The sequence below is a fragment of the Trachypithecus francoisi genome, unplaced genomic scaffold (assembly GCF_009764315.1).
Source record: "Trachypithecus francoisi isolate TF-2019V2 unplaced genomic scaffold, Tfra_2.0 Lachesis_group20, whole genome shotgun sequence".
NCBI lineage: Eukaryota > Metazoa > Chordata > Mammalia > Primates > Cercopithecidae > Trachypithecus > Trachypithecus francoisi.
Genome location: NW_022681466.1, coordinates 39,079,501 through 39,106,211, shown reverse-complemented (window position 1 = coordinate 39,106,211; position 26,711 = coordinate 39,079,501). Strand labels below are relative to the sequence as shown.

The window sequence follows — 26,711 nt, the reverse complement described above, 5'->3', positions numbered from 1 at the left end:
AGGTGGCTGGCGCCTGTAGTCCCAGCTACTCGGGAGGCTGAGGCAGGAGAATGGCGTAAACCCGGGAGGCGGAGCTTGCAGTGAGCTGAGATCCGGCCACAGCACTCCAGCCTGGGTGACAGAGCGAGACTCCGCCTCAAAAAAAAAAAAAAAAAAAAATCAAGACTCCAGGGTTATAGTCTGCTGGCAAGGAGAAGTGGACAGACAAAATACTGGGAAATTGCTGGGGATTGTCGTTGATCTGCTTAAAGTCTTTTTTTAAAATTCACAAAGTGGCCAGGTGCAGTGGCTCATGCCTGTAATCCCAACACTTTGCGAGGCCAAGGCAGGCGAATCACCTGAGATCAGGAGTTCAAGACCAGCCTGGCCAGTACGGGGATACCCTGTCTCTTACTAAAAATACAAAAATTAGCCAGGTGTGGTGACACATGCATGTAATCTCAGCTACTTGGGAGGCTGAGGCGCGAGAATCACTTGAACTTGGGAGGCGGAGGTTGCAGTGAGCCAAGATCACACCACTGCACTCCAGCCTGGGTGACAATGAGACTCTCACGGTAGGGGGTGGGGGGGTGGAATTCCCAGCTTTGTCAACACAGTGAGACCATGTCTCTACAAAAATTTTAAAAATTAACTGGGCATAGCGGCATATACCCATAGTCCTAGCTACTCAGGAGGCTGTGACAGGAAGATCACTTGTGCCCAGGAGTTCAAGGCTGCCGTGAGCTATAATTACACCACTGCTCTCCAACCTGAGTGACAGAGTGAGACCCTGTCTCAAAAAAAAAGACAAGAATGAAAGAAGATTTTGCTGAGCTGATGATAGTCACAGGACTTTAAATTCTAGCAGAATAAATTCCTTCACTCAGCAAATGACTTTTGAGAACCCGATGTGTGTGCGCCAGATACAGGGAATTTAGCAGTGAATAAATTAAGGCCCCTGCACTCTATAAGGGGTGTGGGGGAGCAAGGGGGACAGTTGATAAACCTTATAAACCAGGTGGACACATGGAAAAAGACTCACCCCTATATACATCACTATAAAATTTCCAAACGCTAAGAATGAAAGAAACTCTTAGATAAAACAGACAATCTATGAAACAAGAATTAGATTGGTGTCAGATTTTTCTGCTATGACATTTAGTGCTAGAAGATTATGGAAGAATAAATCTAAAAGTTTAAGAAAAAATGATTGTCAATTGCAACCAACCAGTCAAGTTTAGAGGCAGAATAAATACATTTTCAGTCACGTGAGGACTCAGGACATCCTTTCTTGGCAGGTATTTTTTAAAAGTGTGTGCTATTGGCCAGGCACGGTGGCTCACGCCTGTAATCCCAGTACTTTGGGAGGCCAAGGCAGGTGGATCACTTGAGGTCAGCAGTTCAAGATCATGCTGGCCAACATGGTGAAACCCCATCTCTACTTAAAATACAAAAATTAGGCGGGCATAATGGTGCACGCCTGTAGTCTCAGCTACACAGGAGACGAGGCATGAGAATCGCTTGAACCCGGGAGGCACAGGCTGCAGTGAGCTGAGATTGCGCCACCGCATTCCAGTCTTGGTGTCAGAGTAAGACTCCATCTGAGAAGAAAAAAAATGTGTGCTATCAAAAGATAAGGAAACGAATTTTTTCCTTTTTAATGATCTTCCTGTAATCCCAGCACTTTGGGAGGCCGAGGTGGGTGGATCACGAGGTCAGGAGATCAAGACCATCCTGGCTAACACGGTGAAATGCCATCTCTGCTAAAAATACAAAAAAAAAAAAAAAAATTAGCCGGGCATGGTGGGGGGCGCCTGTATTCCCAGCTACTCCCGAGGCTGAGGCAGGTGAATGGCGTGAACCCGGGCAGTGGAGCTTGCAGTGAGCCGAGATGGCGCCACTGCACTCCAGCTTGGGCGACAGAGCGAGACTCTGTCTCAAAAAAAAAAAAAAAAAAGGCATCTTTTTGTTTTGTTTTTTGTTTTTTTGAAACGGAGTTTCACTCTTGTTGCTCAGGCTGGAGTACAATGGCGCCATCTCGGCTCACTGCAACCTCCGCCTTCCTGGATTCAAGTGATTCTCCTGCCTCAGCCTCTCTAGTAGCTGGGATTACAGGCATGTGCCACCACACCCGGCTAATTTTGTATTTTTAGTAGAGACGGGGTTTCTCCATGTTGACAAGGCTGGTTTCAAACTCCCAATCTCAGGTGATCCGCCCACCACGGCCTCCGAAAGTGCTGGGATTAACAGGCGTGAGCCACCGCGCCCGGCCATGATGTATCTTTTTAATTAGGGACAGAGTCTTGCTATGATCCAAGCTAGTCTTGAATTCGTGAGCTCAAGCGATCCTCCCACCAGCCTTGGCCTCCCAAAGTGCTGGGATCACAGCCCTGAGCCACTGGGCTGGGCCAGAAATTTTTTTTTTTTTTTTTTTTTTGAGACAGTCTCACTCTGTTGCCCAGGATGGAGTTCAGTGGCACAATCTTGGCTCACTGCAACCTCTGCCTCCTGGGTTCAAGCAATTCTTCTGCCTCAGTCTCTCAAGTAGCTGGGATTACAGGCGCCCACCACAATGCCCAGCTGATTTTTGTATTTTTAGTGGAGACGGGGTTTCACCATGTTGGCCAAGCTGGTCTCAAACTCCAGACCTCGTGATCCCCCTGACTTGGCCTCCCAAAGTGCTAGGATTACAGACGTGAGCCACCGCACCTGGCCAGAAATTTTTGTTTATTTGAGTTCAGAAAACAGGAGGTTCAGGAAAGCAATGAGAATTACTCTGACTCAAGGTGACATTTGTACAGCAGTCTGTAAAATGTCGGCAGTCCAAATCCTAGCAGGAGAATGGAGCACTCCCCAGAGGCTCAGTAGAGCAAGAAAATGACTCATACATTAGATAATTTGTTTAAGACAGAAAAACATAAGGCTATGATTAAGCCGAAGAATGTCAGGGATAAAAATGAAAGGCAATTAGAAACACCACTAAAAACAGAAAGTTGTGTAAGTGTGCTCTGTTAGCTGGGCACGGTGGCTCATGCCTGTAATCCCAACACATTGAGAGACTGAGGCAGGAGGATGCTTGAGCCGAGGAATTCCAGACCAGCCTGGGCAACACGACGAAACCCCATCTTTACAAAACACAAAAATTCGCCAGGCATGGTGATGTGCACCTGTGGTCCCAGCTACTTCAGAGGCTGAAGTGGGAGGATTGAGCCCAGGAGGTAGATGCTGCAGTGAGCCATGTTCATGCCACTGCACTCTAGCCTGGACGACACAATAAGACCCTGTCTCAAAAAAAAAAAAGAGCCCTATTAGCAAAGGACTAGGTGCTACAGAGAAAAATATTTACATTTTCGTAGTAACATTGGGCCAGGCACGGTGGCTCACACCTGTAATCCCAATGCTTTGGAAGGCCAGGGCGCATGGATCATCTGAGGTCAGGAGTTGAGACCAGCCTGACCAACATGCTGAAATCCCGTCGCTACTAAAAATACAAAAATTAGGTGTGGTGGTACATGCCTGTAATCCCAGCTATGCAGGAGGCTGAGACAGAATCACTTGGACCTGGGAGGTGGAGGTTGCAGCACACCACGACCGCGCCACTGCACTCCAGCCTGGGCCACAAGAGCAAAACTCCGTCTCAAAAATAATAAAAATAATGACATTGATTTTCAACTTTTAGAATCACCCTATAGACAAAGCATAGAATTATATAATTTTTAAATTATAGGGAAATAAAACTCGGGACTCAAAAAGGGAGGTGAGAAAATGGTTAAGTGAGCTTGGTTCTCATTGCCATAGCAGGGCTTAAACAAAAGTTGATAAAACAAGAAATAGCTGTATAAGAAATCTACCCTGGCCAGGTGTGGTGGTAGCTCATGCCTATAATCCCAGCACTTTGGAAGGCCGAGGCAGGCGGATCACCTAAGGTCAGGAGTTCGAGACCAGCCTGGCCAACGTGGTAAAACCCCGTCTACACTAAAAATAAAAAAATTAGCTAGGCATGGTGGTGCACATCTGTAAGTCCCAGCTACTCAGGAGGCTGAGACAGGAGAATCAGTTGAACCTGGGAGGCAGCAGAGGTTGCAGATCGTACCACTATACTCCAGCCCGGGCGACAAGAGCGAGACTCAAAAAAAAAAAAAAAAAGCCCTACTCAGGCTGTGTGTGGTGGCTTATGCCTATAATCCTAACACTTTGGGAGGCTGAGGTAGATGGATCACTACTTGAGGTCAGGGATTCAAGACCAACCTGGCCAACATGATAAAACCTCGTCTCTACTAAAAATACAAAAATGAGCTGGGCTTGGGGACAGGCATCTGTAATCCCACCTACTGGGAGGGCTGAGGCAGGAGAATCATTTGAACCCGAGAGGAGAAGTCTGCAGTGAGCAGAGATCCCGCCACTGCACTGCAGCCTGGGCAACATTGAGACCCCGTCTCAAAAAGAAAAAGAAATCTACCCAGAGAACTGAAAAGTCAAAGGAATTGATCATAGGGAGCCAGCCTGGATTTCAGATGGAGTTAAGGTAGGACAGAGGAGCAGAACTTCTCATTATAAGCCCCTCTATGCTTTTTGATTTGTACATCGTGGTTATTCCTCTGGTTCAGTTTCTAAAATTGCTTTTTTAAATTGGAAAGGCCTTTGGTGGTATTTGTGAGGTAGAAGCCAAGGGGTGAGAATCCTACCCTGGTGCCAGCTTGCTGGCGGAACCCAAAGGATGACTGCTGGCAACTGCTGATGAAGGAGAGGAAATTGCCTGGAGGTCCTGGGGCCTGTAGGCAAGACAAAGGGAACTTGGTAAAGGAGAGGTGGAGGCCTAGGCTGGGCCTGCACAGTGAAGGGGCCACTTACGATGGCTTCTTGCCACCTGGTTATTTTATGTAGCTTTTTAATATACTCAAGTTGACATAATTTTCATTAAAGCACATGGGAGCTGAATCGAGAAGTTTGCTCAGTTCTGCTTAAATAAACAAATTAGGCTGTGCACAGTGGCACACGCGTGTAATACCAACACTTTGAGAAGCCAAAGCAGGCAATTCGCTTGAGCCCAGGAGTTTGAGACCAGCCTGGGCAACATGGGAAATCCCCATCTCTTTTTTTTTTTTTTTTTTTTTTTTTTGAGGGGGAGTCTCGCTCTGTCGCCCAGGCTGGAGTGCAGTGGCGTGATCTCGGCTCACTGCAAGCTTCGCCTCCCGGGTTCCCGCCATTCTCCCGCCTCAGCCTCTGAGTAGCTGGGACTACAGGCGCCCGCCACCTCGCCCGGCTAGTTTTTTGTATTTTTAGTAGAGACGGGGTTTCACCGTGTTAGCCAGGATGGTCTCGATCTCCTGACCTCGTGATCCACCCGCCTCGGCCTCCCAAAGTGCTGGGATTACAGGCTTGAGCCACCGCACCCGGCGGGAATCCCCATCTCTACAAAAAATACGAAAAAATTCGCCGGGCATGGTGGCACGTGCCTGTAGTCCCAACTACCCAGGAGGCTGAGGTAGGAGGATCACCTGAGCCCTGGAGGTTGGGACTGCAGTGAGCTGTGATTGCGCCGCTGCACTCCGGACTGGGCTACAGAGCGAGACCTTGTCTCAAAACAAAACAAAATTACAATGTAAAGAATTGTATAAGGGCAACTTGCTATTGCCTTTCTAGGGAATTTCCAGATTTAAGGCAGAATGAAACATAACTGGCCAGTTATTGAAACTTGATTTATGTATGGATTTCCAGAATTTCCTTTGCCATGTTTTCCCATTTTAATTTATGATCTCCAGCATTGTTTGCACATTGTTCTCATTACTGCACTTTGTTATAATTCATTATTTATACCATCTATATTCTTTCTTTTCTTACAGATTGTGATATCTTTAGTCTGAATTTTTAACTGGAATCAGAACTGGATGTTGTGGTCACTCTTTGTTTTATTGTATCTCGTGATTACGTAATTCAAAATTGCCCCCCAGAAAGTCAGATTAGTTAATATAATTTTTTAATGTTAAAGATGTATCGTGGTAAAACATTTATTCTAGCAGCCATGTTGAACAATGTATTTAAAAATTGTAAACTCTTGGAATACTGTATTTATCTGCTATTGCAATATAAAGTCCTTTGACTTAGTCCTGGTAACTGTACAGTAATTTGGTTTACTAATGAAAGTTGTGAATAAAACTGTGAAACTAGAAGGGAGACTTTCTGGACTTTAATAGAAAAATGTGATTTTAAGGTTGCTTTTTTTTTTTTTTTTAGCATATTTTTCCCTTTATATTCCCCTCATCAATGTAAATAAACACACACACACACACACACACACACCTTTCACCACAATGGTAATGCTTCTGTAAATGCCTCTATTTGTCCAGTTGGCTGAAAATATTGTAATCTTTATTAGACAAATATATATATATATTTTTAAATATTGGCTTTTTCCAGTGAGTTATTATGTTTAGTGTACAGTGAAAAGTTTTAATATTATAGGTTAAAAATTTCTTAATCGTTCTTTTCTATTCGCTTGCCAAGGGTGAATGAAAGAACATGGCTGCTTCTCCCAGACTGACTGACCTTGGCATCCGCATAAAGATCATTGTTTTCAAAAATGAAGGGTGCTTAATTGTTCCCTTTTTTCTATATTCTGTAGGTCTCATAACAACAAACTGCAGTCTACAGCTTCTTAAAGTTCAGCGTGTTAACCTAACATAAAACACAGCAAGAATCTGGTTGTCTGAACTATTTTAAATTAAGGAGCCAGATGTTTTTAGTCAGGCTATCCTGACAAGACTTGACCTAAACTTCGTTTTTATTGGTCATAACAGTCCAGTTATATTCTTGGCCAATTTTGTCCAACGGACAAGAAAAAAGCAAAGTCAACGACACCATTATCTTGTCAAGATCAAATGGTTTTACATATTGTGGCAGAAGCGAGAAAACTTTGTTTATTGAAAAAAAAAAGAAAAAGAAAGCAAGAAAAAAAGATACTATGGGGTCAAGTGTAACTCCATGGAAATGCCACGTCTGCTCTTCAGTGAAGAAGCTGGTTTAGAGTCTCACAGAAAACTTTTGACTGTATTTATTTATTGTTGCAAAAAAGACGCTTTTTTATTGCTGCCCTCATTTGTCAGCTAATTATTTTTTCTTATAAAATCCAGCCCCGGTTACATATAATCATCTGTATCTTATCATGATTCCTGTAGGTAAAAGTACAAGACGACCTCTAGATGTCTTTTCTTTCTATGAAAGGAGCTGCTATGTACACATGTGCACACACACACAACTGGGAATCAACAATGAGTTTATTGTTCATGGTAGATTAAAATGAAGCTTGCATAAAGGTTGGGCTAAGTGGTCCTGGACTACAGACTCTGTTGCCTTGAATATAAACAGTACAATTTGTCAATTACTCCGCACCAGGCTAAAATGAGTAAAATCTATTTGAAGGTATCTTGTTTGTAAACATTTGTCAGATTCTAATTTTTTTCTTTTGTATTAAAATTCAACTATGGATGTATATGAAACAAAATAAATGGAGATAATTTTTCTCCCACAGACAGAGGTGTCTTTGAATGTGCGCTAATGATTATCTGTAAGCCTTTGTGGGGGAGGGAGGGCTGCAAGGTCATGAAAGGCAGAAGAATCTAATTGTGCCTGGATTTCTCCAGCACAGCAGTGGCCCCTTGTTTTACCATTCCCAGTCCATTGTCATCATGTCAGAGAAAAATCATCAGGGGTGCTAGTCCTGTTGCATTGGTTGATCATACTAACGAAAAAGGTAATGTGACAAGATACACATTGCCTTCATCTGTACATTCTGTGATAGCAGGCAGGTTACCAATTACAGACAGCTACTTACATTTTATGAAGGGCATTTTGTGGATGACCTCATCCTCTGTGTTATTTGTTGATTGGGTTTGTTTTCTGTTTGTGGTTGGTTTGTTTCTTCCATGTAAGGAAAAGTAGTATCAACAGTAGTGAGAAAATGGAAGCCACAGAGGAAGATGTGTTTTGCATGTTTTTCCTTTCAATGTTCTTACACGTTGTATCACTGCATTGTGGTAATAGCTTCTATAAAATCTGCCATAGTTGGATTATGCAGCTTTGCAAAAATTTTACTAGATTTTGCACTAACTCATACTAGCTTTGTCCTATCAACTTCTGGAATTTATCTAATTATTGTTTTTAAAAGTTTCTTTCCTTTTAATGTTTCCCTGCTATGCAAAACCTTTCCCAGACCTCAGTTTCTTAAAAGAAAGATGTTGCTACAGTTCCCGATTCTTTCTTATTACAGGCTCAGGTGTACAGGTTATTCTGGGTTAATTTTATCTAATGAAGCCCATTCCTTTTTGTACATAAAGATGTCACTTAAACCTATGCTTACAAACTAAAGAGACTAATCGCTCAATATGAAAACGTGAAAAAATTTTTGCTTAAAGTATTAAGATGGAAGTAGTTAAATATGGGTTATTTTGTCCTTTTACTTTTTAAAAAAATGTTACTTATTGTATGCACTGTGCTGATGCAAGAATTCTACATTTTAATGAATTATAAAATTATTCTGCATCTCATCACGTCACAGTATTTCTGTACTATTTATTCATATATATATATATAAAAATATATACGGGCTTAATCATTTAAAATTTGTTGCAGCAAGAACTTTCCTACCTGTAGGCAATAGATTGCTATGTTTTTAACAAATTGTGGCAAATTCTAAACAGCAATTCTTTTGTACGTAATAGGACATTTCATCCTAGAAAAATAAAGTAATGTTTTTGACATTGGATTTGGTGCAGTTTCTAATGAAGCAATGGTTGGTTGGTTAATATGTTTTCTGTAGCTGTTAGCCTTGCCAAATTGTACAAAAAGGGTAAATTTTATGGAAATCCTGAAACCAGGAAGATGTTAATTTAATATGTGTATTTAATTGTATAAAGTGTTTTACAGTCTCTATCACCATATAAATACATAAAGACATTTTATAGTTTCATCAACTACAGAGCTTTAGTCTTTCAAAAGTAATTTTTGAAAAACACTTTTTTTTTTTTTTGAGATGGAGTTGCACTCTTGTTGTCCAGGCTGGAGTACACTGGCACCATCTTGGCTCACTACAACCTCTGCCTCCCGGGTTCAAATGATTCTCCTGCCTCAGCCTCCTGAGTAGCTGGGATTACAGGCATGCGCCACCACACCTGGCTAATTTTGTATTTTTAATAGAGACGGGGTTTCACCATGTTGGTCAGGGTGGTCTCGAACTCCCGACCTCAGGTGATCTGCCTGCCTCGGCCCCCCAAAGTGCTGGGATTACAGACGTGAGCCACCACGCCGGGTCTGAAAACCATACATTCTTACAGAACATAATGAATTCCAAAAGCTGCTTTTCTGTGACAAGCAGAAATCTTTGACAAGCTTCTGCTATTCGGTAAGATCTACATAATACAGCTATTTTGCTTCCAATAATCCAGGCAGTAAACTGTACATTTGTGATACTCTTAGGATGTTTCTGCCCCAGGCGTTGGGCTTATAAATACATTTAATTTGCATCAGTAGATTTCCTTGGCTAAGAGTGTTTTCAATACCTGCTATAGTTTACCTGCCACATTCACAATCCAAGAAACCATTTCATAAAAAATATTTTCCTATTGGTTGGTAAAGCTTTTGTTCTCCTATCCAGATTCTTCAGGAGGTTTAAATAAAATTGTGGCTGGGCATGGTGGCTCACGCCTATAATCCCAGCACTTTGGGAGGCTGAAGTGAGTGGGTCACTTGAGGTCAGGAGTTAGAGAGCTGCTTCACCAACATGGTGAAACCCTGTCTCTGCTAAAAATACAACAATTTAGCTGGACAAGTGGCACATGCCGGTAGTCCCAACTACTCAGGTAGCTGAGGTGGGAGGATGGCTTGAACTCAGGAGATGGAGGTTGCAGTGAGCCAAGATTGTGCCACTGCACTCCAGCCTGGGCGACAGAGTGAGACTGTCTCAAAAAAAGTGAGCTTTTGGAGATATTTTCTGAAGTAAAATAATTACCTTTTTATATTTCAAATGGCCTAGAGTGTTATTTAGAGACACTAAGGTTTGCTGTTGTTTGTAATCTAACTTCCTAAGATCTGCAAATAAAAATTATTTCCCTATTTCTGTTAATTCCTTTAGGCAAACTCTCTACTTCTTTACGTTAAAGAGCCAGCTGGGTGGCCTTTCAGATCTCTGCACACTTAGTTAGACAAAGCTACATGGTTATTACAGCTTTCACTCTTCATGATTGAAGCTATTACCATAGGTCTCAGATTTCTTGTCCTTAATGTGAGAATGGTGGTATTTCATGGATAAAGTAATGAAGTACTTGAGGAGGTGGGGGGAAGAGCCAACTGAGAAGTATTTGTAATAATTTAAAACATTCTGAGGTACTTCTAGACACTTGGAGCGAGATACTAAAAGATTTTCTCAGAAGGTCATACCGCTTGATCCAATTTGAACCAAATTCAACTAATTTTCAACTGAAGAAATTAGCTATATTCTTAAAATGATATAATGTCCTGCTTTATCTAATTTATTTATTGCATGCTCAAATATTTCCTGAAATTGAGGTGATGCATTGTAGGTGGCGGGTCAGTTTTTAGGTGTTTGTTTATATGTGTTCATGGTCAACTTAAAAATGATTTCGGCTGGGCGCGGTGGCTCATGCCTGTAATCCCAGCACTTTGGGAGGCCGAGGCAGGCGGATTACCTGAGGTCAGGAGAAACCCCATCTCTACTAAAAATACAAAAATTAGACGTGGTGGCACATGCCTGTAATCCCAGCTACTCGGGAGGCTGAGGCAGGAGAATTGCTTGAGCCGGGGAGGCAGAGGTTGCAGTGAGCCAAGATGGTGTCACTGCACTCCAGCCTGGCCAACAGAGCGAGACTCTGTCTCAAAAAAAAAAAAAAATTCAAGAGAAAGACTAACAGTGCCAAATGATACTTTGGCTTTACAAGGTAGTTGTAAAAAGCTATGGGTGGGGCACAGTGGCTCACGCCTGTAATCCCAGCACTTTGGGAGGCCAAGGTGGGTGGATCACAAGGTCAGGAGTTCGAGACCAACATAGCCAATGTGGTTAAAAACCCTGACTCCACTAAAAGTACAAAAAGTAGCCGGGCATTGGTGGGCGCCTATAATCCCAGCTACTCGGGAGGCTGAGGCACGATAATCACTTGAACCCAGGAGGCGGAGGTTGCAGTGAGCCAAGATTGCGCCACTGTGCTCCAGCCTGGGCAACAAGAGCAAGACTCAGTCTCAAATAAATAAATAAATAAACAAACAGTGTATATGTTTTATAGACCTTTTCCTACCCAAAGAAAAACAAGTACTTTTTCTCCTTGAATTGTAATAGCTTCATTTGAAGGAGGGATGCTGTTGAATTACTACTGAAGGCAAGTGAGTATTCCATTTAGGGACTATTAATGTGTGCGCATAGGCACAAACCCAACCCATTTGCTAAGAAAAATCTATCAATAGGAAAAGATGATAAGAAACTATAGTGAATTTGCTCATTAAAATTTTCCATTAAATTGGCAGGGCACGGTGGCTAATGCCTGTAATCCCAGCGCTTTGGGAGGCCAAGGTGAGTGATTCACTTGGGGCCACAAGCTCAAGACCAACCTGGGCAACACGGCCAAACCCCGTCTCTACTAAAAGTACAGAAGGCCGGCTGGGCATGGTGGCGCACGCCTGTAATCCCAGCACTTTGGGAGGCCGAGGCGGGTGGATCACGAGGTCAGGAGTTTGAGACCAGCCTGACCAACATGGTGAAACCCTGTCTCTACTAAAAATACAAAAATTAACCGAGTGTGGTGACACGTGCCTGTAATCCCAGCTACTCAGGAGGCTGCGGCAGGAGAATTGCTTGAATCCAGGAGGTGGAGGTTGCAGTGAGCCAAGATTGCACCATGGCACTCCAACCTGGGCAACAGAGCGAGACTCTGTCTAAAAAATAAATAAATGAAAGTACAATAGACCAGGCATGGTGACTCACAACTGTAATCCTAACACTTTGGGAGACCAAGGCAGGTGGATCACCTGAGATCAGGAGTTCTAGACCAGCCTGCCCAACATGGTGAAACCCCATCTCTACTAAAAATACAAAAATTAGCCGGGTATGATGGTGGGTGCCTGTAATCCCATCTACTCAGTAGGCTGTGGCAGGAGAATCGCTTAATCCCGTGAGGCAGAGGTTGCAGTGAGCTGGGATCACGCCACTACACTTCAGCCTGGGCGACAGAGTGAGATTCCATCTCAAAAAGGAGTATAAAAGTTAGGCACGTTGGCGCATGCCTGAAATCCCAGCTATTTGGGAGCCTGAGACATGAGAATCACTTGCACTGTGGATACAGAGGTTGCCCAGATCTTGCCACTGCACTCCAGCCTGAGTGACAGAGCAAGACTTTGTCTCGGAAAAAAAAAAAAAAAAAAAAAAAATCCGTAAAATTAAAAGATTCTATCCAAGGTACTGACTGCCTATTGAGAAAGCGAGTCTTCTTGACTTTTTGCCTCACCTGTCCTCTGCTGCCTCCGGTGTGCGCCTCCACACCCACCACTGTTGTACTGCGTTCGAGCCTCACTAGTCTTTCCTTACAGACCTGGTCTTGAATAAAGATGTTAATGTTTAGCCAGGAAGTTTCTAAGAATCTGGCCTGCATGTGTTTGCCAAGGTGTGCATGTTAACTATGTGACCTCCAAGTAGCACAGGTATCACAGCTCTGGCACTTTTTTTTGTTTCCAGAATTACCCAGAAACTGACTATTATCAAACCAATCTAAGTAAAACCCTAAACTTAAGCTTCAGGATTATGTAAAAGTTAATTTTTTCTTTCTTTTTTTTTTTTGGAAACTGGGTCTTGCTCTATTGCCCAGGCTGGAGTGCAGTGGCACAGCTCACAGCAGCCTTGACCTCCTGGGCACAAGCCATCCTCCTACTTCAACCTCCCAAGTAGCTGGGACTACAGGCACACGCTAGCACGCCTAGCTAATTTTTTTTATTATTTGTAGCAATGAGGTCTTGCTCTGTTGCCCAGTCTGGACTCAAATTCCTGGCCTCAAGTGATCCTGCCTCAGCCTCCCAAAGTGCTGGGATGACAGGCATGAACCACCACACCTGGACCTTTTTTTCTCTTTTAAACTAGAGCTGTTTCAGCATGATACAGACTAAAATTAAAAATCAGCCCGGCACAGTGGTTCACACCTGTAATTCCAACACTTAGGCAGGCTGAGGGGTTGGATCACTTGAGGTCAGTAGTTCAAGACCAGCCTGGCCAACATGGTGAAACGCTGTCTCTACTAAAAATACAAAAGTTAGCCAAGCACGATGCTGGGCATCTGTAATCCTCAGCTACTGGGGAGTGTGAAGCAGAAGAATCTCTTGAACCTGGGAGGTGAAGGTTGCAGTGAGCTGAGATCACACCACTGCACTTCAGCCTGGGTGACAGAGCAAGACTGTCTCAAAAAAATATTCCAGAACTATTTATAACTTTTCTCTCTGTTTTAACATCTGACCATCCAGCCAATAATTTATTTGGTCATCTTGTAGTTGTCTCCACCACATTATTCGAGATAACCACTTAGCCTTTGTTTGTTTGTTTTTGAGATGGAGTCTTGTTCTGTTTCTCAGGCTGGAGTGCAATGGCACAATCTCGGCTCACTGCAACCTCTGCCTCCTGGGTTCGAGCGATTCTTCTGCCTCAGCCTTCCGAGTAGCTGGGATTACAGGCATCTGCCACCATGCCTGGCTAATTTTTATATTTTTAGTAGAGATAGGAGCTCACCATGTTGTCCAGGCTGGTCTCGAACTCCTGACCTTGTGATCCACCCACCTCGGTCTCCCAAAGTGCTGGGATTGCAGGCATGAGCCACCACGCCTGGCCTAGCCCTTTGACATTTAAAAATTCAACTTTGATTTGACTGGCCTGAGTTATGCCTGAGTTAATGTTTTTTATCTTAAAGAAAACTAACTCAGGAGGTCTTCGTTAGCTATATACTCTATCACCAATAGTTCGTGTAATAATGCCACTGATTTCCAAAAAGCAATTCTTGTAAAATTTGTAAGTTTGGACAAAACTTATTTTTGGAAAATACTCTAAAAATCCCTCAGTAGTGCTTTACCATAGAACACTCAGAACCTCTCAACCCTTTATTACCTGTCTGCCCCATCATTGGAACAAATAATAGTATCAGATATTGTAATGTTAGGCTGTTGCTTCTTGGCTCCTGTGATTCCCTAGCGACCCATCCTGGATGTCCTTTAGGTGCACAATGGTACTACTGTGTGCCATGGACGGTGTCAGGACGCATTCTAAGCTTCCTGAGTGCATCACCATGAGGCCAAATAGACTGTTCTCTCTCCAGTGAAATTCCTTCCTGTTTCTCTTTAGGCAGTCATCTTCATCTATGCATCAGTGGTGTCTCTGTTCACCATGCTTCATATAAACTAAAGTACAGCCTGATCTTCTGAAAAAATACTCTTTTGTGGACTCAAGTATAAAATCAATATTTAATTTAGTGACTAAACCTTTTTTTATGGTGGTTGTTTTTTGAGACTGAGTTTTGCTCTTGTTGCCCAGGCTGGAGTGCAGTGGTATGATCTCGGCTCACCGCAACCTCCACCTCCAGGGTTCAAGCAATTCTCCTGTCTCAGCCTCCCAAGTAGCTGGGATTACAGGCGCCCACCAGCACGCCCAGGTAGTTTTGTATTTGCAGTAGAGACAGGGTTTCTCCATGTTGGTCAGGCTGGTCTTGAACTCCCAATCTCAGGTGATCCGCAGGCCTCGGCCTTCCAAAGTGCTGGGATTACTGGCATGAGCCACCACACCTGGCCAATTAAACCTTTTTAAAACCAACTGAAAAATGTTTAAAATTCACTTCCGGCCGGGCGCGGTGGCTCAAGCCTATAATCCCAGCACTTTGGGAGGCCGAGACAGGCGAATCACAAGGTCAGGAGATCGAGACCATCCTGGCTAACAAGGTGAAACCCCGTCTCTACTAAAGAATACAAAAAACTAGCCGGGCGATGTGGCGGGCGCCTGTAGTCCCAGCTACTCGGGAGGCTGAGGCAGGAGAATGGCAGGAGGCGGAGCTTGCAGTGAGCTGAGATCCGGCCATTGCACTCCAGCCCCAGCGACAGAGCGAGACTCCCTCTCAAAAAAAAAAAAAAATTCACTTCCTTGTGAGCTGTCATTGGTGAATAGTGGTTCCAAGGTTTGGGGAATGAATTTTAAAAAGCCTTTTTCTCAAACCTTTAGGGCTCAGTAAGGCTAAAACAAAAACAAACAGGTGCATCCAAGATCTGATTTCAAGGCAAGATTTAATGCTTTACAAACAAACATTATACTTGGTCTTAATAGAAAAATGACATCAGATACATCCAGAATACATTTCACATTGGGATAGCTGCCAGTTCAGCACAAAACATACATTATTAGGAGCAGGGAGGCATGAAAATAAACTATATCTTATTTTTTGGTACATCAGGAACACTTTTGCCTGAAGTAAGCCCTTTAGCACTATTTTTTATTTATTTTTTTAATCTACCCATGTGCACACTGGCCCTTTAGTACTCTTTAAGTGTAAAACCTTAATACTTGGCCTGGGCTTTGACCCTTGTGTTTGATCTAAATGACATTTCAAACATAAATGTCTTTTGACTAGTGCACTTACTGTTCTGTACAGAATTTAAAATGTGATAGTTGGAATATAAAATCTGGTTTGATACATGATGTAAAAGTTGTATATTTAAATTCAAGAAAATGTTGTTGTGGACTATTTCTACTAAAGAATATTAAATTAAAATAATTTAAAAACATATGAAGCAATGATCTGTTAACTGGACAGGTCAATTCTCTGAGCTGTGTAAATCACTGGCACTACAGTTAAATAACCTTCACACTGAACTCAGGAGCAGCCCATTTAAGAAGATCTTGTAAATAACAAAGTGACACCTTCGAGATTACAGTTGCAACTATGCAAGTCATTCAACTATGCAAGAGAGTAGCTGCGGCCTCTCTTCTAAAGGAGGACTCATTACATGAAGATAGACCTTTCATGTCTTGTTGCTGATGTCCAAGTCTCTTGTGGTCCAGAAATGCCAGGATGGTTGTTTCAAATGCATTGGGTATGAATTGCACCTTGAATTTGCCCTTCCCTTTTTCGGTTAAACCTTTTCACATAGCTGCTGCTGCTCCTCAGCAGTCCATCCCCTGGTCGGAGGCGGCCTCTCAGGACCTGGAGCAGAGCTGTAGGGAGCTGCCGTCTCTTATGGTAGATGTGGCCCATCACAATATACCTGCTGCCTGGACGAAATAACCAGAACATTAATTCATAGTGTCCTTTAAATGCCATGAAGCAGAAAATGTAAGGCCTCTAAGAAATGCCTAAGCTGCAATCTATTATCTTGCTGCACAAGTTGAAATTGATACTGAGTCTACAGGCATCTGGTGGAAACAGCCTAGCGACCTTTAGAAGATAACCAACCAGGCCGGTGTGGTGCCTCACGCCTTTAATCCCAGCACTCCGGGAGGCCAAGGCGGGCAGATCTCTTGAGGTCAGGAGTTTGCGACCAGCCTAGCCAACATGGTGAAACCCCATCTCTACTAAAAATACAAAAATTAGCAGGGCGTGGTGGCGCATGCCTGTAATCCCAGCAAGTTGGGAGGCTGAGGCGGGAGAATCGCTTGAACTCGGGAGGCAGAGGTTGCAGTGAGCTGAGATCGCACCCACTGCTCTCCAGCCTGGGCGACAGGGCGAGATTCAGTCTCAAAAAAAAAAAAAAAAAAAAGCAATATGTAGCGGGACCACATTACAAAACAAAGGTCCTTATCCCAGAGCACATGCCTAGAAAGATGTGGGAGTGGGTATTCCTCCCACCAATCCCACATACACACTCAAAAAAGCAGCTTTTCTAAACTCAGTTCTGTACAGTCCATTCTGGCAATGAGAGTTGGTCGTCCACTCCATTTGTCAACATTTATTGACAGGCCGCTTTGTGCCAACCCCTGCTGTTCTCACCCTTGAGGGTGGGGACTGACAGGGCTTAAGTCACAGAGTGGCCGAAATAATACCTGTCGTCTAAATCCTACTCATGTCACTGTCCCCTATCCCTCCCAAAAAAAGCTGGGCGACCCACAGCCCGGGCTGTGGCACCCAGGTTACAAACGGTGGTATAAAGTACATATGCAGCGTCATTCAGCTCAGTTTCAATACCAGGTTTAAACTCTGGACACGGCTTATTGCAGCTGGAGGAGTCCAGGACTAACATGTGGACTCGGAAGAAGAAGCCGTCGGGGGTGAGGTACAGGCGGTTCATCTTGTACAGCCCGTCCCGATCCACCAGCAGGGTCACTAGGCGGATGCCCGCGCCCAGCACGTCCACGTCGTGCACGATCCCGTTCACCGCTGTTTCCGAAAAACAGTTTGGAGAAGAGCGTTACCCCGAGCTCCTCTCCCAGTCCCCCGGGAGGTGGTTTTTAGCAACCCCGAAACGGCCCGCACGGGTCGGGCGCCCTGGGATCTCGCGGCCGGGCTTCTCTGGGGCTCGGAAACGCTCGCGGGGCGGCAGCGCGGCGGCCGGGCTCACCGAATTCGCTCTCGCAGAACGCCTCGCGTTCGTCCAGGTCGGATCGGCAGGCGCGCGCGCAGGGCTCGGCGCCGGGCTCCGCGTCCCTCTGCGGCGGGCTGAGGCCAAAGCTGAGGGTGAAGCGCGGCAGCGGCGCGGGCGCGGGCGCCGGGCCTGGGGCCAGCGCGGCGGCGCGCGGCCGGTTGGGGTGGGCGTGGCCGGCGGAGCCCTCGGCGGCGCGCGTGGGCGGCCGGGCGGCGGGGAAGCGCAGAGCCCGTGAGCGCGCGCGTCGCGGGGCGTCCTCCGACGCGGGCCCGCGGCGCGGCGACGCGCGGTTCTCGGCTTGCGCCAGGCGCGGACCCGGCGGGCCAGCGGGTGCGCGTGCGGCCTCCCGGAAGCTGGCCTGGTTGTCGGCCGGCGGCGGGGGCTTCCGGCGCCGCGGGTCAGGCCAGGGGCGGGCGGCGGGGGTGTCCTCGGCCGCGCGCGGCCGCCGCGGGGCCTCAGGGAGCGGCTGCGCGCGGGGCCCCGGTGTCTCCGCGCTCGGGAAGCTGCGGGAGTCTGGCTTTCTGCTGTGCGGCGGCGAGGCTGTGGGGCGAGAAGAGGAGAGGCGGGAAGGCGGTGGGGGAGGAGAAGCAGTGAGGGGAGGCCGTTAGGGAAAGCCGAGGAAGCCGAGAAGGGAGAAGAGGGAAGAGGAGGCTGAGACGGGAGGCCGAGAGGGGAAGGGAGGTCAGGAGGGGGAGGAGGCCCCTAGTGGGGCACGGGCGCTGCAGAAGAAGGGCTCTGGGAGGGGTAGTGAAGATAGGGCACAAGGGAGGCTTCACAGGCACCTGCAAGAGGAGAGATGGGAGGGAGGCCCGGAGGCCTGAAGTGAAGTAGGGAGAACCCGGACGCAGCGTCGCGGCCACGCGGGGCACGCGCTTCCCAGGCCCCAAAGGAAGAAGGATACGAGGATCTTGTCCTTTAAGATTATAGCTTTTAAAATTACAACCCCCTATTTAAGACTAAACATGTCTGACAACACTGGTTAGATAACAAATTTTTTTGCCCTTCCTTTAATATATACGTATATGTGTGCATGTGTGTGTGTATATATATAAAATACATATGTAAACATCCGCCTCTTTGCTATTTACAGTTTGTTGAGAAAGTACCAAGAGCAAAGCCCAGGGGGAAAGGTCTCATATGACAGGTTCTCCTCATTGTTTAAGCGCCCCTGACAACAGAACTATTTGGTTTTCCCATCCGTGTTTACACTGTCATCTCGGTCCCTGCAGAATCGAATATTTGTGAGTGGATTTTTATCTGGCTTCTTGGACACCGCTTACTGGTAAACCACAGCTAAGGAAGGTTTTGAAAGCTTGGCTGGGAGGCAGAGGCCCCTGATTAAGTATAAAAGCACACATCGCTTACATTTTTTTCCCCATTAGATGGTGGAGAAAAGACTCCTAAACGGTATAGCATGAAAACAAATTTTTTAAATTATTAATGATTTTCACTAGTTCTGCAGACAGGTTGGTGGGTAAACTTCAGCCAGCTTAGGAGCTGGGCACCTTTCCATACCAGTTACACAATTTCACCTCCTTGCTTGCCTGGGTCCCAGTGCCCTCCAAACAGGCAAGAATTCGCCTTTATTTTTCTCTCCCCTTTCTTTAAAGAGGTGGATCTGCTCATTTGCAGCTCTGGCAACACTTCACTTAAAGTGACTGGTCTTGCCAAATCGATAATCTGCTTTAAAATCAGCTTTCACCCAGCAATAATAGCTGGTTAGAGTTCATGTTTTTGCAAAGAGGTTGATTCTGACTCATTACGTTGTTAAACGGTTGTGCCATGCACAGCTGAGTAAAGTTCTGGTGGATATCCAATTCCTGACTGTCAACTGTTGACCTCACAACTGCTTCCCCATTGATATCACCATCTGTTGTCATGGGAAAGATTGTCTGATATTTGGGTTAAATGCCACTGAAGTCATTCAATTTCCATGTGGAAAAATAACCCAGAGTAAATTGCCCTGTGAGGTACGGAAACTGTTTTTCCCAGAGATAGCGAAGCCGACAGAACATCCAAATAAAAGCAAAACAAAAACACGATCCCCCAGAGAACCACTCATTTCTTCATGGGCTGAGTAACTTAATTTCGTGCACGAATTATGAGTCTGTGCGTGTTAGTTAAATCCCGGCTCAGGTGTGTCAAGGTTGTGCGCTAGGGCTGCGGGGAGAGCAGAGAAGTGCCCAGGGCTGCCGGATTTCGACCCGGCTTCCCCCCAGCCCTCCCCAGCGGCCCCCCGCAGCCCCTGCTCACCCAGCCGAGCGGGGCGGACCCCGCTGCGTCCTGCGATCCCGGCCCGGGCACGGCTCCCGAAAGGCGCGCCACGACCCCTTTTGACACTTTCCCTCCTCTGTGATGGAGCAACTACTTAACATGCAAAGTTTTCCCCAGCCTACCCGGCTCGCTCGGGATCATTTCAGTAGCTGAATTGGCTTCTTTCCGAAAAGGCTGCCAAGAGACACGAAACCTTGGGGATACACTTTGCTCCTTTCTAAGACGAACGCAGACCCAGGGTGTCCTCTCTTGCGAGCTCTGACCCCCCTCCTCGTCCCGCGTTTCACTGAGCCTCCTTCCCAGCTCCCCCCCAGATCCCCGCTCCGCTCCCAGGGCTCCGCACTACACGGATCTTACTTTTTCTCTCCGCCACCGGTGCTTCGGGGGATGATCCGACGATCAAACAGAGGAGCCAGAAAGCTCTAGCTGTCATTTTTGCAGACAGGGTTCCCAGGCTCTAAAAGTGAGCCTGGGCTTTTGCTTGGTTGCTCTCCCCCAACCCCTTCTCCACACCCCCACCCCCGTTCATGCTAATGAGGGGCAGCCTTTGGGGAAACGGGAATCACTGGCTGAGCAGACCATTGGAACAAAACCGAGCCGCAGGGATTTCTCCCTCTTCCTTCCGAAGGGGGACGAGCACATAGCCTGGCAAAGTTGTCCCCGAGAATGTCTGTCCTGCGATCTGCGGCGAGGATAACATCACAGACTAAACTTTAAACCTGTGTGCGTTTGTGCGCTGGGGTGGGGGCAGCGGAGGGTGGGGTGACAAGTGCAGAGAATAAGCGTGTTTCGGGACTGAGGGACTGGGTGGGGGAGAACGAGTGACGGAAGCTTTTTTCTAGATCAGGTCAACAACAAATAGGAAAATAGTGCTTAAGACAGCGTGGGTTTGTGGAAGGGAGGAGATTCCAGATGACAGAGAATGTATCCTGGAATGTGTGTGTTAGGCAATTTCTAAAGACACCAAGTCACTGCTTCCTAAGTTTAGTAAAACTGTTTCATTACATATGACAGCTCACTGTAACCTCCACCTCCCGGATTCAAGTGATTCTCGTGCCTCAGCCTCTCAAGTAGCTGGGATTACAGGCATACGCCACCATGCCAGGCTAATTTTTGTATTTTTAGCAGAGACGAGGTTTCACCATGCTGGCCAGGCTGGTCTCAAACTCCTGACCTCAAGTGATCCACCCACCTTGGCCTCCCAAAGTGCTGGGATTACAGGCGTGAGCCACCACGCCCGGCCCAGAGGTCTAATTATTAATCAGAAGGTTGCCTGTTGAGGCCAGGCAGGGTGGCTCACGCCTGTAATCCCAGTACTTTGGGAGCCCAAAACAGGAGGATCTCTTGAGCTCAGGAGTTCAAGAGCAGCCTGAGCAACATGGAGAGAACCTGTCTCTACAAAAAACACAAAAATTAGCCAGGCATGGTGGCTCACGTCTGCAGTCCTAGCCACTTGGGAGGCTGAGGTGGGACGATCGCTTGAGCCTAGGAGGTGGAGGTTGCAGTGAGCCGAGATTGTGCCACTGCACTCCAGCCAGAGTGACAGAGAGAGGCCCTGTCTCAAAAAAAAGAAAAAAAGAAGAAGAAGAAAAAGAAAGAAAGAGGAGGAGCTGGGCGTGGTGGCTCATGCCTGTAATCCTAGCATTTTGGGAGGCCGAGGCGGGCGGATCACGAGGTCAGGAGTTCAAGATCAGCCTGGCCAACATAGTGAAACCCCGTCTCTACTAAAAATACAAAAAAATTAGTCAGGTATGGTGGCACAAGCCTGTAGTCCCAGCTACTCGGGAGGCTGAGGCAGGAGAATCGCTTGAACCTGGGAGGCAGAAGTTGCAGTGAGCCGAGACTATGCCCTTGCACTCCAGCCTGGACGACAGAGTAAGACTTTGTCTCAAGAAGAAAAAAGAAAAAGAGAAAAGAAAAAAAGAAAGAAAGAAAGAGGAGGCGGAGGAGAAGGAAGAAGAGGAAGAGGAAGAAGCAGAAGCAGAAGCAGAAGAAGAAGAAGAAGAAGAAGAAGCAGCAGCAGCAGCAGCAGCAGCAGCAGCAGCAGAAGGAGGAGGAGGGCTGGGTGTGGCGGCTCACATCTGTAATCCCGAGGCCGAGGTGGGTGGATCACGAGGTCAGGAGATCCAGACCATCCTGGTTGACATGGTGAAACCTCATCTCCACTAAAAATACAAAAGATTAGCCGGGCATGGTGGCGAGCACCTGTAGTCCCAGCTACTCGGGAGGCTGAGGCAGGAGAATGGCGTGAACCTGGCAGAGCTTGCAGTGAGCTCGGTCTCCAAAAAAAAAAAAAAAAAAGAAGGAGAGGAGGAAGAGAAGGAAATAAGTTTGCCTGTTGAGCATTAAATCAAAGAAAAGAAGGTTGCCAGCTGGGTGCGGTGGCTCACACCTGTAATCCCAGCACTTTGGGAGGCCAAGGTGGGCAGATCACAAGGTCAGGAGTTCGAGACCAGCCTGGCCAACATAGTAAAACCCTATATCTACTAAAAATACAAAAATTAGCCAGTCATGGTGGCAGGCGCCTATAATCCCAGCTCCTCGGGAGGCTGAGGGAGGAGAATCACTTGAACCCAGGAGGCAGAAGTTGCAGTGAGCCGAGATTGCACCACTACACACTCCAGCCTGGGCAACAGCACAGGACTCCGTCTCCAAAAAGAAAAAAAAGAAAGAAAGAAAAAGAAAAAAAAAGAAATTTGCCCGTTGAGCATTAAATCAAATTGCAGCAGAAGGAGGTGAGCTAATCTTCCTTCATTCAGGTGTTAGAGGAGTGAATTATATTCTCCATCCAAAAGAGTAAACCTCTACAGCCACTGCAAAGCTCAGGTACACCAGAGGCAGGGTCTCCAGACCCTAGAGAAGACCAGATAAACACTAGTCAATTCATGCCCTCGGGCCCTGTTTATAGATGTCCTCAGATCCCCTTCTTTCATGTGCTCTTTCTTTAAGTCAAGTGGAATGAAATTCACTAGGCTTAAGATTTCTCAGTTATAGGCCGGGCGCGGTGGCTCAAGCCTGTAATCCCAGCACTTTGGGAGGCCGAGACGGGCGGATCACGAGGTCAGGAGATCGAGACCATCCTGGCTAACACGGTGAAACCCCGTCTCTACTAAAAATACAAAAAACTAGCCGGGCGAGGTGGCGGGCGCCTGTAGTCCCAGCTACTCCGGAGGCTGAGGCAGGAGAATGGCGTAAAACCCGGGAGGCGGAGCTTGCAGTGAGCTGAGATCTGGCCACTGCACTCCAGCCCGGACGAAAGAGCAAGACTCCGTCTCAAAAAAAAAAAAAAAAGATTTCTCAGTTACAACCACATCTCTGACCTACCTTCTTACGATTACATTCAAATCACCCAGAACCTACTGGGGGGCGTTCCCGAAACCCTTCTGTTGCAGGAATGTTGAGAATGCCCTGACACCCACACCCTGAAATGTAGAGGCAAGGAGCAGGCCAGATGGCTCCCAGGGGCTCCCAGAGGTTCCTGGGGTGGCACCAGCTGGAAGAACTTGCCAGAGTCCAGTGCTGGGTCTTGGGCAGTGTCTGGCTTGCAGCCTTAGAAATCACACTAACGGACCAGGCACTGTGGCTCACGTCTGTAATCCCAGCACTTTGGGAGGCTGAGGTGGGCAGATCACCTGAGGCTGAGTTCGAGACCAGCCTGGCCAACATGGTGAAACCCTGTCTCTACTAAAAATACAAAAATTAGTCAGTCATGGTGGCGGGCGCTTGTAATCCCAGCTACTTGGAAGGCTGAGGCAGCAGAATCGTTTGAACCCGGGAGGCGGGGATTGCAGTGAGCTGAGATTGCACCGCTGCACTCCAGCCTGGGGGACAAGAGCGAGACATCGTCTCAAAAAGAAAAAAGAAAGAAATCACACTAACGGTGGAAGGTACAAAGAGTTCAAAGAGACTGATCTATGTAGCCAGAATGCCAGTTTATTAATTTACAATGAGAAATCAACTCAGAAATGCAAACTCATGTCAGCCTGGGTAGCATTCTCTTTCTATAAACAAGCCACAGAGGAAGCCAAGTTATCCTCAGGGTGCTTGGTAATATAAACCAGAGCCTGGGGAGTTTGTCACCTGATTGGAATGTTTAACAGTATTGGTTTCTCACAGCCTAAGTGTTCGTCTCTGCAATAGGTGTGTATACCTGTCAGGAGGAAAAACCCAAGAGACCAACTGGCATTCCCTTTCTTGATAATTTCTGGTATTTTGAGTGTGTGTTTCTGCTTAGCAGATATTTATTGAGCATCTACTCTGTGTTGTATGATAAAGAATTTGTAGGCCGGGCGCGGTGGCTCAAGCCTGTAATCCCAGCACTTTGGGAGGCCGAGACGGGCGGATCACGAGGTCAGGAGATCGAGACCATCCTGGCTAACACGGTGAAACCCCGTCTCTACTAAAAAATACAAAAAACTAGCCGGGCGAGGTAGCGGGCGCCTGTAGTCCCAGCTATTCGGGAGGCTGAGGCAGGAGAATGGCGTAAACCCCGGAGGCGGAGTTTGCAGTGAGCTGAGATCCGGCCACTGCACTCCAGCCCGGGTGACAGAGCGAGACTCCATCTCAAAAAAAAAAAAAAAAAAAAGAATTTGTAGTCCAGGCTCAGTGGCTCACACATGTAATCCCGGGACTTTGGAAGGCTGAGGCAGGTGGATCACTTGAGCTCAGGAATTCAAGACCAGCCTGGCCAATGTGGTGAAACCCCGTCTCTTACTGAAAATACAAAAATTAGCTGGGTGTGGTTGTGCACACCTGTAATCCCAGCTATTGAAGAGGCTGAGGCAGGGGAATCACTTGAACCCAGGAGGCAGAGGTTGCAGTGAGCCGAGATCATGCCACTGCACTCCAGCCTGGGTGACAAAGCGAGACTCTGTCTCAAAAAAAGAAAAAAAGGATTTACTTTCGTTTTAATGCATATTTCTTTAATGGCTGGTGAAATTTTACATTTTTTTATAGATTTATTTGCCATTTGCATTTCTTCTTTTGTTAATTGGCTGTTCATATGGTTTGTCTATATGTTTTCCAAATATTTCCTGGCAGAATTTTGTTTGTTAAAACCTTTTAGTGATTTTTGCCATAGAACTTTAAAATTATGTATCATAAAATCCATCAATTTTTTTTATTTTTTATTTTTTTGAGGTGGACTTTCACTCTTGTTGCCCAGGCTGGAGTGCAATGGCGCCATCTCAGCTCACTGCCACCTCCACCTCTCAGGTTCAAGCGATTCTCCTGCCTCAGCCTCCCCAGTAGCTGGGATTACAGGCATGTTCCACCATGCCCGGCTAATTTTGTTTTTTTTTTTTTTGAGACGGAGTCTGGCTCTGTCGCCCAGGCTGGAGTGCAGTGGCCGGATCTCAGCTCACTGCAAGCTCCGCCCCCCGGGTTTACGCCATTCTCCTGCCTCAGCCTCCCGAATAGCTGGGACTACAGGCGCCCGCCACCTTGCCCAGCTAGTTTTTTTGTATTTTTTAGTAGAGACGGGGTTTCACTGTGTTAGCCAGGATGGTCTTGATCTCCTGACCTCGTGATCCGCCCGTCTCGGCCTCCCAAAGTGCTGGGATTACAGGCTTGAGCCACCGCGCCCGGCCCTAATTTTGTATTTTTAGTGGAGACAGGACTTCACCATGTTGGCCAGGATGGTCTTGAACTCCTGACCTTGTGATCCACCCGACTCGGCCTCCCAAAGTGCTGGGATGACAGGTGTGAGCCACTGCATCCGGCCGAGAAAGACTTTCTTGAAATCAAAATTTTACGTATATATATATATATTATATCCCCATATTTTTATAATGCTTATATTTAAATCTTGATTCCATCTGGAATTTATTTTGGTATTGTAGTCTGATGTAAGAATCTAATTTTATTTTTTTCTTGAGTAACAGAAAGTTGTCTAATCCAATTGACAAATAAATCCATCCTTTCCTAAATCTGAAATCTGAGCCATCATCTTTAATATAGACAGTTTTTTTGTTTGTTTGTTTGTTTGTTTTGAGAGGGGTCTGGTTCTGTAGCCCAGGCTGGAGTGCAGTGGTGTGATCTCGGCTCACTGCAACCTCCACCTCCCAGGTTCAGTTGACTCTCCTGTCTCAGCCTCCCAAGTAGCTGGGATCATAGGCACACACCATCATGCCTGGCTAATTTCTATATTTTCAGTAGAGATGCAGTTTCGCCATGTTGGACAGGCTGATCTCAAATTCCTGGCCGCAAGTGATCCCATGCCTTAGCCTCCCAAATGCTGGGATTACAGGCGTGAGGCACCGCGCCCAGCTAGGGTATTATCGTCTTCTTCATCTAAGCTCTAAACATTTCTTCTTAGATTTAATTCCTGGATATTTTATATTTTTGATGTAATGTGGATAGCATATTTTTTCTTTTATATTTTCTAACTGGTTTTAGCAGGTGTCTAGAAAAACTACTAATTTGTTTTTTGTTTTTTTTTTCGAGACAGAATTTTGTTCTGTTGCCCAGGCTGGAGTGCAATGACGCGATCTCGGCTCGCTGCAACCTCTGTCTCCTGGGTTCAAGGGGTTCTTCTGCCTCAGCCTCCCGAGTAGCTGGGACTATAGGCTCACGCCATCAGGCCCAGCTAGTTTTTGTATTTTTTGTAGAGATGGGGGCTTCACCATATTGGCCAGGTTGGTCTTGAACTCCTGACCTCGTGATCCATCTGCTTCGGCCTACCAAAGTGCTAGGATTACAGGCATGAGCCACCGCACCCAGCTCAAATATTTATTTAGCTTTTTATTGAATTAATAAGAGCTCTTTTTTTTTTTTTTTTTTAGATGGAGTTTCGCTCTTGTTGCCCAGGCTGGAGTGCAATGGCGTGATCTCAGCTCACCGCAACCTCCGCCTGCCAGATT

At 46.3% G+C, this 26,711-nt stretch overlaps 3 protein-coding genes across 10 annotated transcripts in view; 2 read left to right on the top strand and 1 right to left on the bottom strand.

Annotated features, from left to right (window-relative positions):
* The window catches only part of BPTF (bromodomain PHD finger transcription factor), a 145,568-nt gene extending 136,830 nt beyond the window's left edge, over positions 1-8,738 (top strand). For all 5 annotated transcript variants that reach the window (XM_033183856.1, XM_033183854.1, XM_033183852.1 and 2 more), the window contains one exon: positions 6,602-8,738. In XM_033183856.1, the coding sequence (XP_033039747.1) occupies positions 6,602-6,638 (37 nt within the window). In that variant the 3' untranslated portion in view covers positions 6,639-8,738. The remainder of the gene's footprint in view (positions 1-6,601) is intronic.
* Positions 1-26,711, top strand: part of KPNA2 (karyopherin subunit alpha 2) — a 147,051-nt gene that overhangs the window by 77,047 nt on the left and 43,293 nt on the right. The window lies entirely within an intron of this gene.
* On the bottom strand, positions 15,267-20,529 carry CUNH17orf58 (chromosome unknown C17orf58 homolog). 4 transcript variants are annotated; one of them, XM_033183883.1, is made up of 4 exons: positions 20,209-20,529; positions 17,554-18,117; positions 17,181-17,372; positions 15,267-16,270 (listed from the first exon to the last, which is right to left on the bottom strand). In XM_033183883.1, exons 1-4 carry the CDS (start codon positions 20,282-20,284, stop codon positions 16,080-16,082), a joined length of 1,023 nt encoding a protein of 340 aa, XP_033039774.1. In that variant the 5' UTR covers positions 20,285-20,529; the 3' UTR covers positions 15,267-16,079. The 4 variants fall into 4 exon arrangements, with proteins under 4 accessions (XP_033039774.1, XP_033039775.1, XP_033039776.1 ...); XM_033183884.1 differs by having other exon boundaries at positions 15,267-16,266; XM_033183885.1 differs by lacking the exon at positions 17,181-17,372.